This window comes from Topomyia yanbarensis, unplaced genomic scaffold, assembly GCF_030247195.1.
Source record: "Topomyia yanbarensis strain Yona2022 unplaced genomic scaffold, ASM3024719v1 HiC_scaffold_4, whole genome shotgun sequence".
Taxonomy (NCBI): domain Eukaryota; kingdom Metazoa; phylum Arthropoda; class Insecta; order Diptera; family Culicidae; genus Topomyia; species Topomyia yanbarensis.
The window spans coordinates 460,017-475,058 of NW_026683602.1; the positions used below are offsets into that span (position 1 = coordinate 460,017).

Consider the following 15,042-nt stretch of genomic DNA (forward strand, 5'->3'; position numbering starts at 1 on the left):
GAAAATTTCCTATCAGTGTATGTACAAATATCTTTTAGTTAAGTGTACTAAATGATTTTTTACTAACGAAATAACTCAAAATTTGTGTTTTTGGAGTTTTTTTTTAATTATTCTAATTATTAATCAACAAAATTTATCGTTACTATTGTTCATTTGATGCCCCTTAATGTTCTCTATAACTTTTTATTTGACACATTGTCTATATCTCTTTTCATTTTGCTGCTATTTAATAGTTAACACAGCATGAGCTCGCCACAAATGTAGTGGGTTCGAAATCGTTATTTTTGCATATGAAACGATGTGATAAAAACGATTTTGCGTCGAAACCAAAAGAGATAATTGAATGGAGTCAAAGAAAGAACTGTCGAACTTGCTGAGATGCATTATTTCCATGATAATAATGGTGATGTTTATTATTTACTATTTTAAGAAAATTAACGAAAATGCTAATAATAGCACTAACTTTAAACTAATTTACTTTTAAAAGAATACTAAATTCACTTAACTGAAAGGTATTAATACTTTTTCCACTGTAAAATTTTCCTGGCTTTCGAATAAAAAGAAAAAAAAGTACAATAAGTGCCATAATTTTTCAATTAGAGCTGGTACTAGTGAAAATGAGATAAAAATATCCATGTTGAATAACCCAAAATCATGAAAATAAGAAAAGGTAAGTGTATCATGTCAAAGAACGAATTAAGCAGCTCACCAAGACTAACAATCTGAATTATTAAAAGGATGAGGTTAACTATTAGGATTTTCAAGAAATGAACGAAAAATCGTTCAAAATTGTTTAATTTTCAATAAATTACTTTGAAAAGGCTACTTAAACTCATTAGCTGAAACATGTGACGGCATCACTCAATGCGAAATTTTCTCACCTTTCGAATGGAACTAAAACATTTAAAATACAAAGTATACTTTTAAAGTTAGAGGTATTTTAAGACAAATAAATTTTCAACACAAAAAGTTCAATAACTCTGTAACGGTTGAGATTTGATGGTATATGTAGAACAATTTTTTTCTCCAAATATGACAGTCTATCACCCCCCGAGAGATTCTTAATCATGAACCAAACACCCTGTATAATATATGTTGCAATATTTACGAAGTTTTACATAGCCGGCGCATTGCTTACGAAAATAGCCTTAAATGCATAATGAAGTGCGAAAAATTTCGTTCATTACTTCGTTCATTACTGCCCAGGCGCCCCGAGTGGTCTTAAGACGGTCCTGACTGAACTGAAAACCTTACTTTATTATTCTCCCAACTACTAGAGAGAGAAACATATAGGTTTATTACGACATGAAAGCAGGAAAGCTACATTACTAAATTGAAACAACAATGAACCAAAGCCAGAAAATGTAGAAGATGCAAGAAATAAAGAGGCAATTGCCGATTTTGTCGCTGTTTAATTTAACGAACTAAATCAATGAACATGACAATAAAACATGTATTCTTCATGCTAATATGACTGAAGGAAATTGATAACTGGTTTTCGATCCTTCTCGCGAATTGTCAATTCTCAAACCTTATACATGATTCAAGTCATCATTCCACTCAGACAAAACCATGCGTTTTCCCTATCAACATTGAATAATCTGTGGATATTAGTTCTCTTGTTGGTCAAATAAACACTGTTGTTGTGCCTGACGATTCAAAAAAGTCTGGAGTTTCGTTTTCGTAAAGTATTTTTATGTTTTATTCAATTTGAATTTCTAAATGAGGCTAAAAAACTACAAAAATCGTAAAAGTTACACTGTAACGATAAAATAAGCAACTCTTATAGGGACTCCATTGCTGGATCGTTAAACTATACATTTGTATATGTCGCAGAATAATTAAAAGCATTAATGCATGCATTTTGATCACTATGCGGCCGCGTCGAAATATTTCCATAGGTTTCTTGTTCACCCTAATCATTGGCCGTACGGCGATCTTTCAGTTCGTTGTGTAACACTCTCGTATTACTTGATCTGTTTTTTTTCTCGTTTTGTTTCTTTACTCATTTGGATGAATATTGGTATCACAATGTTAATGTTTGTTGAACCATGAAATTTATTTAAACACACCATAAAGCTGCTGTTTTTAGACGTAATTGGCGCAGTTATGTAAAACGTTGCTTTATTTGATACCTCTTAAGTAGAAAACAATTATTATTAAATCGTTTTCTAAGTATAACTAGGTGGTAGGGTATTTTTCTTACTCAATATCCGCACTGCACTGAACCAGAAACCAAATACGATCGAAAGCTGAATAACAAAACAACCAGTCATCTCCCAAGCACTGCTGATAATGCAATAATCTTACCATTCGGATCTGAACACCTTGGGTCTCCATGGTCTGTTTGAGACGTAAGCCGTGTGGGCAGCAGTCGAAGCGATACAATCTCCGCTTAAACCCACCTCCCTAATTAATAATTAACTCAATGTGGTAGCCTCGAATACAACTGTCAATCTCACTTGAGCTATCCGTACTGTAACGGTTACCGTCGGTTGTGGTTGGAACTTGAACTTGATACGTTTCGCGTAACTAATTCCCTTTCAGCTGTTGTCACCACCGCGCACAAATCAGTTTGTAATTGATTTGCAATTAGCGCAGCGGGAGAGCGTTACGAACCGTTTCAATAACGCGAGAATAAACTTTCGGAGAAAAGGCGCGTAACCGCGAGAGGGAAAAGAGCGACTATCTGGCTACGTGCGATTTTTGTTTACATTTCAATCGGTCGTGAGAAACACGTGCTTTTTTACAGCAAATCGTGAAACAGCCGGTGCCTACTATGTTTTCATTGAACTGGAGCTGTCCAAAGAGAGAGAGACATAAAGAAAAAGAAAATAATAACTAGAGACCTGCATCAGATGGCGTTTGGGTGTACTGGAATCAACATACCGTGCGCAATTATCAATGCCTACTATGGTCGGGTGAAAAGCGCTGGAACTAGTATTGCTTTATTGTGGGCGCATTTGCACACCTATTTGTCAGCGGGTAACGCTTTAGGTATCACTGAAAGTTTGTTAGAAAATCAAAACCTCGACAAAACCCTTTCCAAGAAGGATTCATTTAAGTTTGGGTAATACACAAAAGTTTAAACGATGACAGTTGGGTAGTGTTTCGTCCAGCTCGATGAAGATCATATATTACATTGTAAAAACTAAACAAATGAGAAAATGATAAAAAACTGTTCATTTATTTATTTATTTTTTCTACCGTGCAAATTGTGTCTATTATTACTATTTGAGTATTTAACAAGATACTAATTGAGCAAAAAGGTAAAATCCATGACATAATCAACTCTCGACTTTAAGAAGAGCCGGAAAGCCAACGCTCGACATCCACCTGAAACGATAATATATATTCTGATAAGAATTATTCTAAACGATTCGTGACTCGCAGAGCAGAGACTTCGCTTTTATTTACTGTCAACTGTGTTCGGTGAGTAACGATTCGTCTGGATTCTTCCTAAAACTGTTAACGCTTTGGTCCACTCTTAAAACCTCTACAACTGCACCAAACAATTCTAAAAGCACTAGCTTAACAACGGTAAACAACTTCACACAATACTTCAGAGTTCATCCGCCTGTTCCACGTTCATCACCACTTCATCGTACAGCACTTCCTTCACATTTTTGCCGTAACCGAAATCGGCATGACCGAACCGCTTATCCGGCACCGCATAGCTGCTCACCAGATTCGGTAGCTCTCGCTGCACCTGTAGCACATTCAAGTAGTTGACCACACGATCCTCGTAGGCGTAGTAGGACCTCACCGGAACCGTTGCTCGAGACAGGTTGTACTTGGGAACCTGTACGCTACCGTACCGCAGCAAGTTCTTCTCCGGATCACCGTAGTCATACTGCTGGAAAGTACCATCCCGGAATGATTGAGCGTAATGCTGCACCTGCTTGACGGAAGCTCCCGCCGGAAAGTGACCCGTAAATATCCTCAGGAGCTTCTGTTGGAAAATGATACACTACGTTAGCTCTTTTTACTTGGCTGGTAGATCTGTTCCACGAATATGAACAAAAAAAACTCACCACGCCCATATTCTTCGTGTTCCCACCGGCCACCTCGGCGATCACTAAACGGCACAAAGTTTGCGTCGGCGAAGGGCACACACTTCGAAAAAAGTAGTACTGCTTCTCGAAGTGCGGAAGGAACTCGTAGATCCGGTTAGCGGTAAGTTGAGCCGCAATTTGCTCGTTGGTTGCGACCAGCAGATTGATGGTTAAACTTGCAGCCCGCTGCAAGTAGACAGCTGGCGAAAGAGCTTGTACCTGGACGATTTTTTCGTTCAACTCGGGTCGTTCGCTCAACGCTATGAAAATGACCAGCGTACCCTGCGAATATCCAACGTAGTGCAACCGACGGGAACCCGTCTGCTCTAGGACGTAATCGATGAAAGCCGGCACATCGTAAGCCCCCATTTCGTGGAAGCTAAAGTCCCAGAACTTCTTCGAAGTGATGGAATGTCGTTCATGTTTCCTCGAATAGCGATTACCTCGAACGTTCCCCATCCAGATATCGTAGCCACGATCTGCCAGCAGATATGCCAGACCGTGTTTCCGACCGATCAGCACCCAGTCGGCGCTAGTGCTGAACAGTGAGTGCATCATGAAAACCGGATATCGTCGTATTCCCCGATGACGCGCAGGTATCCTGTACATCGTAAGCAGATAGCCATCCTCCGTACGGACCTGGTGTTCCTCCACTTCATACCCGTACTTGCGGATTAGCTGAGGCTATTGTGGACGAAAACTGAGATCAGTACAGATTATAACACTTCCCGTTAGCTGAAGTTTGTATCGTTAACTCACCACTGTCAGCAGAGCGTCCTCTTCGTCTACCAGGAAGGGAGTCGATCGATTTCTGCCAGCTTCAACAGTTGCTGAACAACACCATAGCAGTAGGGCACCAAGCAATAAAACTGACATTTCTTCACCGTAAGTTTAAAGATCCACACGCCACTGGGAGCAAGGGCTAACTGATAGTTACCGATAACCCGAGATAAGTTCTTGACAGCAGAGCTGTTCTAAATGACGCTTCTCCCTGTAAGCTCATGTTTCGCACACATATCGTTCACCTCGAGTCTGCAGTTAGTCAAGCCGGGTATAGATTTCCGTTCACGGTGAGAGATGTGCCTCAATTAACTAGTAATTACTGGTATTGCTACCCGGCTCTGATTGATTCACGTTGGAATAGTTTATAGCTGAACAGAAAATTTATGTCCTATCTATGGAGGTTGTTCCTGCTTCTGTGATACGCAACATTGTAACTAAATGTGGGCAATTTTATTAGCCACGGTCCTTGATTCATGCCAGTTTATCCGATAATAACAATTCTATTTTAAGTGCGAGAAAAAATTCGCATTGATCATTCATGTGCTCATAACGGTTTGATTTCCCGCGATTTATCATGGAAATATATCATCGCTAGCTAATTGCCAGAACAATGACGGGTTTGCAACTTTGATTTAGCGGGAATGATAGTATGCTAATCCGTGACTTATCGCACCCGGGATTGAGCGAGTGTTTCATCGGATTACCAGGTTCTCACCGAGTTTTCGTTGATAGTGTCGGACCCTGTCATTCCTCTCAGAGTTTCCCCTGGCTAAGCGGTGATTCAATCTCTTTAAGATACGTCATTATTCACTTGGAAAGTTACACTTTTAAACGCGTATCATTTCGAGTGGAAACCGAATTGGAACACTCAAGTCCTTCTGGGAACACTGTTGCGTACGTTTCCTACTCTGATTAGGAAAAAACCGCTTACACAGACACACTCATACGCGTGATAAATCCTATATTTAATCAATTTTCAGGAAGTGATTCCAAGTCGTTCTGGAACTATATGTCCCACTGCCCTTCTATCTTCTTCGTTTTAGAATAACATCCGAAAACGGAACAACTCTCGAGCAATTTCATTTCATAGACCGGTTCGTCGCTTCGCGTGGGAACACTATCAGAGCGGACACTATTCTTACGATGCAGGCGTTTAGATTCACAGTGACGCTCTCGCCCATTCCGGTCCTGTATTTACGTGATTGTGATAAAATTGCAAAGGGAGTTGGAACATAATGTGTCTATTATCGGCATACGATCCGTTCGATAATGAGAGCTATAGCTTCTGAAGTAGAATTAAACGCGTTGCCCCTTAAACGCATAATTTTATATTTTTTTTGCGAGTCAATGTGACATTCGTAGTTCTCGTTTAAATTAAAGGCTTTCCGACCCTTTTCAAAAAGTACTCGAGATAAATACTTCTTCCCAATCAAACCATTCAGAATCCCAAATGAATTCAGTATGGATGCCAATTCAAATCCAACAACCGATTCAGAAACCGATTGAGTCAGAATCTGTTATTGCATTTGGACTGGGATCCATACTGAATTGAGTCACGATTGCGAACCGATTTGCTTGCGTTGATGAGGCTTCTTTTTCACAAGACAACAGTATGCATTCAAGGGTTAAATTAAATTAAATAATTAAGAAACATTAGAACTGTAAATGTTGAGCACTATTCATGAACTCGATCGTTGTTATTGTTCGTAAAGGCACTGGGATATTTATAACTCAGCGAACTTGTTTCATTTTATATAGTTTGCTGTGTCTTTTTTCTCTCAATTTATTTACTTTGGAGGCCTTTCGGCGTTTATGAGTCGTACATAGCAGCAGAAAAGTTTTGCTGAGCTTTCAACAGCTGAAAGAGTCGGCAACTAAGATGCCTGAAAATTTAAGTTTGAATCTATCCTATTTGACAGATCCACTTTACTGAAAAACAGCAATTGGAATTGTCATATTGACAGCGCAATTGCCAAATTCTCAGTAAATTTGGCAATTGCGTTATCAATTTGACAATTTTAATTGCTGAATATTCAGCAAAGCGAATCTATCAAACTGATTCAATTCAAATTGCTGATCTTTCGGCATCTTGGATTGCTGTAACATTCAGCTTATGAAAAGTTGACACAATTTTGCTAAAATGGACGACCAAATTTTTGTGTGTAGGTTCTTTTCTCGGTACCAGGAGATACTGAAAGTACTCCGGAATAAACAGGGAGAAAACCTTCTGGTTGGTCGCTCTTCTTCTGGTAGGAAACTGGAGTACGAGAGAGGAACTTTCGCATGTTTAAAAAAATTCAATTCACCTCCTGAAGAATTATGCTAAATCCTTAGAGCCTCCTGCTTCTTCCGAAAACTATTCCTTCGAAGATGATTTCAGAATTTTTCGACGATTCTCACTGAATTGATTGAAGACTTCTCGAATTCTCTGCATAAATTCCTATATCCTCCATGGTGTCTTCCCGATAATCATTCAATGATTCTTCCTGAATTGTTCTTGAATCCTCCGAGAATGCTTCCGAAATTGTTTGATGAATTTTGCGGAATCTTGTGAAAACTTTTCATAAATCTTTCGAACAGCCTGTCTGAATTTTATTAGGATTTCTTCTATGTCCTTGAATAATTATCTTACCAGAATCTGTCGAGAATTCTACGTGGATCCTACATATCATCTTCCTGAATTCTTTTGAGGATGCTTTCTAAATTCTCCGATGTACCTTCCAGAATACTTCCAGGATATTTTTCTCGCATGATGTCATCGTTTATCGAAGAACCATCTTTCTAAATTATTCAAGGATACTTCTAGAATCTTTCAAGGATTATTTCTGATGGGACGCTACGAGAATTCGATTAGCATCTTTTGGCGGCATCCTCTGAGACTTTCGCAGATTATTGCTGTCTCCTTTAATAATTATTTCTTATTTCATTTTGCCTGAATCTTACAAATATGCTTTCCGAATTATTCTATGGATCTTCGTAAATGCTTCAAAGTGTTTCGCTTAATCTTTTGCATAGTCTTCCTAACTTTTTAGGGAGTTTTATGGATCGCTTCAAGAAATTTATCTGAGCAGAATCCTTCGAAGATCATTTCTGGCTCATTCAAATACTCTTTCTTCGAGAATGCTTCCCTAGTCGGCCAATATTTCATCTCGATTTCTTTTAGGTTCTTGTCTAATTACAATCTTCCGGAATTCTTCCAATGTCCTTAGTGATTCTACTCAAATTCTTCCGGATTTCATTGATAAATCTTCCTAAAATCGAAAAACGTATTGGCGGTCGTCCACTAGTTGGTTCCAGGGCTTCCAGGAGAGAAACTAGATTAACCATGAAACTTTGCCATAATAAGTTAGAAGATCAATAGGGCAAATGTTTTGTGATGATCTCTGTTCCGTGCACCGCTTAAGAATCGGCCCCACCAGACTGCAGACTGTCCAGCTTAAGCTGCCAACTGCTTATTCAACGGTGTTGTTTAGTGCATAGACCAGTGGTAACAAAACACAATGAAAAATATTGTTGCTGTAGGTATGTGTTATATTTTTTGACTGAACAACAATCACATAATGTTTCATTCTTTATTTCATGAGCTGTTCTTGAAGGGGTAAGGCTACCATGCAACTTTTAAAAATCGATTAATCTCAGCAGCTCAAAATCTCTCCCAAGCCCTCCAAAATAAGAAAAAAATGGAGATCAGAAACCATTTCGAAACGGGTCGTTTAAGACAGTTTTCGATGGCGTCACCTACCACTGAATGTTTTATTGGATTTTTCTAAAAACCACTACTCAAATCGGGCAAACCGATAGCTACTTAAAATCTTTATCGATTGCTTCTAAATGTTGGGGTCTCTTTATACAGATATTATCTTTTAAGTTATCAATTTAATATGAAACTTCCGGGCAAAAAAAGAAATTTTCGATTGAATGCTTACCATTTTTTCAATGGAAAATTTCTTTTGGATTTTGGTTCAACGTAACTGCGAGTGAGAGCCTCTCTTTGTTTATTTATTCGGGAGATTTTGTGGGACCAACTGATACTCGGTATTTGAAGATGGTAAACAGTGAATTGCTCCGGAAGACTGTAGATCGGTTTACTAAACTAACGATTCATTTGGGAATTTAACCTTCTTCTATCATACAATACGAAAAATTTATTTGTTTATTTGTTCCTTCATCAACTGTTATATGTATTGCCGATGCTTAGAAACTGTCAATGAACCTTAAAAAATAACGAAAAACTCTATTTCCAAAAGACTCCACCGTATTTCGGTCGTGTTTGACTATCGCTTATTTAATATAAATTCCAGCCGCAAATCTTGAACTGTATATTCAAGCAATCAGTTAACGCTAGGTGTTTGAAGGCGACGGGGGGAGCATCTATTTAGGAGACTGCATATTAGGGTGTCAATGGCATGCATAGGAAAAAAGTAATAACCAAATTTTCTAACCGGACCCTCCTCAAAAGGGTGTCGGGCCATTAGGCCGAAAGCCGTTAGGCCGAATGCTGCAAGGCCGAACGCCATTAGGCCGAATGGGTCATAAAGCCGAATGTCATTAGGCCGAATGGGTCATTAGGCCGAACGCCATTCGGCCGAATGGGCCATTAAGCCGAATGGGTTATTAGACCGAATGGGTCATTAGGCCGAATGGGTCATTAGGCCGAATGGGTCATTAGGCCGAATGGGTCATTAGGCCGAATGGGTCATTAGGCCGAATGGGTCATTAGGCCGAATGGGTCATTAGGTCGAATGGGTCATTAGGCCGAATGGGTCATTAGGCCGAATGGGTCATTAGGCCGAATGGGTCATTAGGCCGAATGGGTCATTAGGCCGAATGGGTCATTAGGCCGAATGGGTCATTAGGCCGAATGGGTCATTAGGCCGAATGGGTCATTAGGCCGAATGGGTCATTAGGTCGAATGGGTCATTAGGCCGAATGGGTCGTTAGGCCGAATGGGTCGTTAGGCCGAATGAGGCAGTAGGGCCAAATGGCTCATTAGGACGTATGTACCATTGCGCTGAATGTCATTTGATTAAAAGCATCGTTTCAGAGACTTATTGAGATGACGCGTTGATAATCGAAGGTGCTTGGCTTTTCTCTGGAGAGTGCTGTATATTCCTTAACATCGGTTGTGATGGGTTTATTTATATGTATTTTATTTAGAAACTTTTTTTTTAATTTGCTGATTGCGGATACCAATACGTTATTCATTAGCATTGCATGTATCATCCGGAACATTAAGATACACAAGCCGTATGTCATGAGATCAAAAATTGAGTGTATGTCATAACGTCCGAAAAATTAAAGTTTCAACCCAAATTGTTTCCGATGTTTACAACGTACCCCTAGTGCGTCATAAGGTCTCTCTGTCACAATGACGCATATTCGCTATCAGTTTTATTATTAGCAAGCGCCTCAAAACATCTCGTCATAAAATTTCTTTACGAGTACAAGTGGAACCTCCCTTTGAGTACTTAATTCCCTCACGCTTCACCATTCTATTGACGATTTTCCTAGTCCATTTAACGAGCTACTTTCTCCCAATCTCGGTGGAGTTGCATGATTTAAATATCTTTACGCATTTTTGCTCGTAAAAAATAACAGATGCATATAGCAACGATCCTAGAAACGAGCTTAGCAACGAACAATAAACAATTGCTACCTGCTTTACGAGCCTGATTGAAAATTCGATCATCAAATTTGTTTGTCAAGGCCGCAAAAACTGAAGGGACCGTTCTTTCTTCTTTACTTCAAAAGATCTAGTATACGATGTACCATGGAATTTGGAATATTTCTTTGTGAGTTGGTAGTCTCGATTAACCTCTGATCGTTAGCTAGTTAGTCCCCGCTGCGCTGTCTTCCTATATACCCTCCGTCTTTTCGATCTGTATATTCCAATGTATTGAATTATCAACAAACCAGGTCGAAACGTGGCATAACCAGTCGAAACTTGTTGGAGCACCGCATGTGAGAACATGGAAGACGATTGACGAACTTCGTTTGGACAGATAGCTGGTAGTGTGTGGGCGAATGTGTTCCTTGTTGGAGGAAGAACCGCATAGAGGAATGAATAGGCTCAGAAGAATGAACGACTCCGTAAAGTCGTTAAAAATTTTAATACCTATGCAATTAATGAATATATTATTGCTTTTGTAGGAATCATTCCCGAAATAAAATATACGATGTTAACTGCAATCAGATGGAGTCCAACGTGGTTCTATAAGTTTTAGCTAAACATTCCCTAGAAAATATAATGTCGAAGAGTTTTCCCTAGAAATTACCAACCAAAACCATTCTGATTATAATATCAATATCCGGAAACAATTTCTCAGAATGTACCGTTCATCAGAAAATCAACCCCAAAGTATATTGCCAATGATTGATATTTCAAAATAAAATCCCATTTATAAAAAGCATTGGCAATAAAAGAAAATTAAAATAAAAAAATCAGTTTAACTTAATATAACCACTAGCTATAACTATTTTTCGGTTGTTACACTGCTCTAGCGCATGCGGCCTAGCCGCATAACCGAGGACAAGGATCCGAAGCGGCGTAAAGCCGCTGAGGATCCGCCGGACGAGGTGGCCGCCGACCCGCCGTCGGAAGCGGCGGCCTCTCGCAAGAAAACATGTGATCCACTCGTTTGCCCGGATTACTCAAACATAGGGGCTTTTTTTTAGTTTAAGTCCGACGGAGCGGAGCGATGTCGGACAGCACTTGACATAAAGCGATGTGGCGTAGCCGCATTAGGCGTCGCTTTCACTTATTTGTTCCCTTACAGCAACGAGAAAGGTGTTGTAAATATTCTAAACATTATTATTGTAAGTTTTAAAAAAATCGTAAAAAGTCCCCCTTCATTGAAAGTTTTCAGTTACAACCGCAATACATATTTATCATTCTCTTTGGTTTATTCGGCCTAATGACCCATTCGGCCTAATGACCCATTCGGCCTAATGACCCATTCGGCCTAATGACCCATTCGGCCTAATGACCCATTCGGCCTAATGACCCGTTCGGCCAAATGGCCTTCGGCCTAATGACCCTTTCGGCCTAATGACAGTCGGCCTAACGGCATTCGGCCGAACGACATTCGGCCTACCGGCTTTCGGCCTAATGACCCAGCACCCTCAAAAGTATTAGAGCCGCGGAACAAAATCTTTACGCAAATAATTAAGGAGGGCAACGTGCCAAAAATTTCACCCGTGAAGAAACACCAAAGACTCTTTGAATATTCAAAAATCGAATTCGTATTTTTGATTCTATCATTTAGCAAAAAGAAATGGAAGCTAGCCTTTGTGGGGCTTGGAAAATTTTGGGAGTTGAGACTTAGAGTTGAAAAGGTAGCTTTAAATTACTTTTCGATGCAAAATGTCAGAGAAATAAATGAAACGTTGGATCTTGTAACATGCTGTGATTTTTTTAAATAATTGCCTTTTTCGTACTTTTAATTTTCAAACCAAGATTTTGAAAAAAAAATTGAAATATTTTTGCTTATGCATTTCTAAAAAAAATTAAAAACTGCATTTCCAAAATCAAGTCAAGTCTCAACTTAAAATTTTTCATGTCCTAAGAAACCCATTTTTTCGAGATAACACCAGATCTCGACGTTTCATGTCATTATCGGACAATTTTTCTGATTGAGCTGTATCAATCAATCAATCCACCCATCTTTTTGCACACGTAGTAAAACAAAGATGCTTCTATGATTTATCTTTGTAAAAGGTCTTCACACATACTTCGAAAAAAAAGTTAGCGTCCAATCATACATCAAGTGGAGGCAACATTTATCTTTACTATACTTTGACTACATCAAAAAAAATATAGCATAGTACATCATACAATTAATTATATCTTCCGTGATTTTTATTTTGCGCAGGAGCCAGGCTCGCACATAAAGAAACTCTCCTGAAAAAACCCAGCTGATGCTACAATGGATGTCGAACAAAATTCGTCATGAAAGACTCCGATTTCCAGTTTAAAATCATATACATTGATCTCGGTCGGACCATATTAATTCTTCTTCCGAGTCATAAAAAATCCGCTAGGTATTCTAAAGATTTCGAAACAACAGCCGCAGAAATATTCCAAAGCAACCAGAAGTTCGAATAATACTTAAAAAGCACACTTTAAAGTTCACATAAAGTTCTTAACGAACTTTCAAGCTGCTTAAGCTTTAATGGAACTTGAAAGCTTTTTAAGCCGCTATTAGAACATAAAACGTACTGAAGAATTACTTAAAACGAGAAGCTTATGCAGCTCCCTTATACGAACTTTTGGTTGCTTGGGTTCCGTCGTGACAGATATTTGATTTGGGATATTCTGTCTAAAGCAGGCAAATTATGTTCCAGGAATACCAAAAACTCATGTAATACTTATCAGAGACTCAACTTAGTGCAGGATTCATTGGGCGCCGGAAATTTTGTGGCGAAAGCCAACCCGGCCAACCGCAAATTTTGGATTAACATGGTTCCCCCCATGATTGGAGACAAGTGAGAATCATCGCCAACCGAAAACAGGAAAAAACAGTCTCTGATCACAACTCGTATTGACCGATTGTAATTTTGTCCTGTATCCAAAAGATTATCAAGAAAATGATCCTATCGAGTCTCGACAATTGGGTTGATATGCGTCATCTATATAGCTGGATCCTTCGAAGGGATCCCTGTCAGAAACACTCATCGTAATTTCAGACGAGACAAGAAATATCACCCATTAAAACACTGCTTCAAACCAATTGCAGCCGATCGTGATTCTGATTGTGATATTGAGTGTAGTGTTCACGTCCCCCGTGAAGATTTCATGATTTAGTGGAACCGATGGTTTGAGTGTTCGCACATGGTGCCGCGTTTATAAATTTACTACTGCTATAACTAAAACTAAACTTAAGTGACAAAATGTTCACTTAAGAGGTTACACCACTGTAGTCCTTTCAAAAAGTCAAATTTTTAATTATTAGTCTAAAATGTGCATTATGTGGTTGAAAATGATAGCCCAAAAAAGGAAGGACGAAAACAATATAAAAAAATTCAAATTTTCAATTCTGCCGCAACGCTTCTTATGTAAAGTTCAACCGCGTTTTTCTCAAAACCACTTTTTTGAGCTGGTCGTAAATGTAGCTTGAACAAATGATTTTTGATCGCTTTGACATTTTCACAGTATATTCGGAATTAATTTTTCCAGCGACGTACGTAGGATTTAAATATTTTATTGCCATTTTATTTTTATTAACAATTTTGTCTCAATTTTTATGGCATTTTCGGCGTTTTTTTTTAGAGTCAAAAATCAGGTTTTTGGCTCTAAATCAAAAATTATGGGAGATAGTTTTCCGGCCGTGGACCCCGTTTAAAGACACATGCATGTGAAAAAAAGCTGCACAACCGCCATCTAGTGTTGAAATTACTAAAAAAAATATGTTTTATTATTCATTAGCTATGTTACAAATCACATTTAAGGTTGGACAGAGAATGCGCAAAATTCGCAAACGTAAAAAGCAGTTTTTTTCCACACCGTATGTCAGATCTGCATAAAAATCAATCAGCGTATGTAGAATGTTGTTACAGTACTGCTGATTGATTTTTATGAAGATCTGACATACGGTGTGGAAAAAAACTGCTTTTTTCGTTTGCGAATTTTACCCTTTCTCTGTCCAACCTTAATAAGATTTCAATTCATCTCATTATAGCGCTAAGAAAAATTCCCGAAATATGTCATTTTTTCGAGCTCTACAATGGTGTAACCCCTTAAATCCTGGAGTGTTTTCATGTTTGCGAGATCGTCGGCTTGGGTATGCTTGGATGCTCGCGAAGAGTTCGAGCGTTTGTATTTTAAAGTGATTGATCGCGTGTTCTAGTGAGTTGTAGTTGTCTAGAGTATATGAACGTAATTTAATATTTTGAGAATGGTTCAGGTGAACCTATGCTACTAGGACTGAGCGTAGGGGCACGTGTTTGTAGAACGCGTGTTTGTATAATTTTATTTATGATTTTTATCGAATATGAGAAACAAATTAACTTTTGCGTATTTTTGCACGTTCCCAACAAAAACAGTTTTTTGAATGTCAAATAAATAAAAATGGCGGATTTATTATTTTTATCTGTTACAAAAAAGTGAAATACATTCTTATTCGGAAGGCTTTGCTGCACAGGATAGACATATGGTGATTGAAAGTTGAATTTTTTAGTTTTTTAGGCATTTCTTAGCAGTAAGTGC

At 38.6% G+C, this 15,042-nt stretch overlaps 1 protein-coding gene across 3 annotated transcripts; it reads right to left on the reverse strand.

Moving 5' to 3' along the window:
• Window positions 1-3,186: 3,186 nt before the first annotated feature.
• On the reverse strand, window positions 3,187-6,014 carry LOC131695451 (lipase 3-like). Of its 3 annotated transcripts, XR_009306645.1 has the most exons (4): window positions 4,815-6,014; window positions 4,035-4,739; window positions 3,403-3,952; window positions 3,187-3,336 (listed from the first exon to the last, which is right to left on the reverse strand). XR_009306645.1 is itself a non-coding variant. In XM_058983964.1 (3 exons), the coding sequence occupies exons 1-3, from the start codon at window positions 4,929-4,931 to the stop codon at window positions 3,563-3,565; spliced, it is 1,212 nt and encodes a 403-aa protein (XP_058839947.1). In that variant the 5' UTR covers window positions 4,932-6,014; the 3' UTR covers window positions 3,187-3,562. The 3 variants fall into 3 exon arrangements, 2 of the variants coding, with proteins under 2 accessions (XP_058839947.1, XP_058839948.1); XM_058983964.1 differs by having other exon boundaries at window positions 3,187-3,952; XM_058983965.1 differs by having other exon boundaries at window positions 3,187-3,952; window positions 4,035-4,755.
• Between the last annotated feature and the right edge of the window lie 9,028 nt (window positions 6,015-15,042).

Bases quoted from the DNA above. Each gene is read 5' to 3' on its own strand.
- LOC131695451 (XM_058983964.1), bottom strand. From the start codon at position 4,931: ATGTCAGTTTTATTGCTTGGTGCCCTACTGCTATGGTGTTGTTCAGCA. The intron at 4,740-4,814 runs GTGAGTTAACGA...CGTCCACAATAG, and splicing joins AGGACGCTCTGCTGACAGTG to CCTCAGCTAATCCGCAAGTA. The intron at 3,953-4,034 runs GTGAGTTTTTTT...ATTTTCCAACAG, and splicing joins ACACGAAGAATATGGGCGTG to AAGCTCCTGAGGATATTTAC.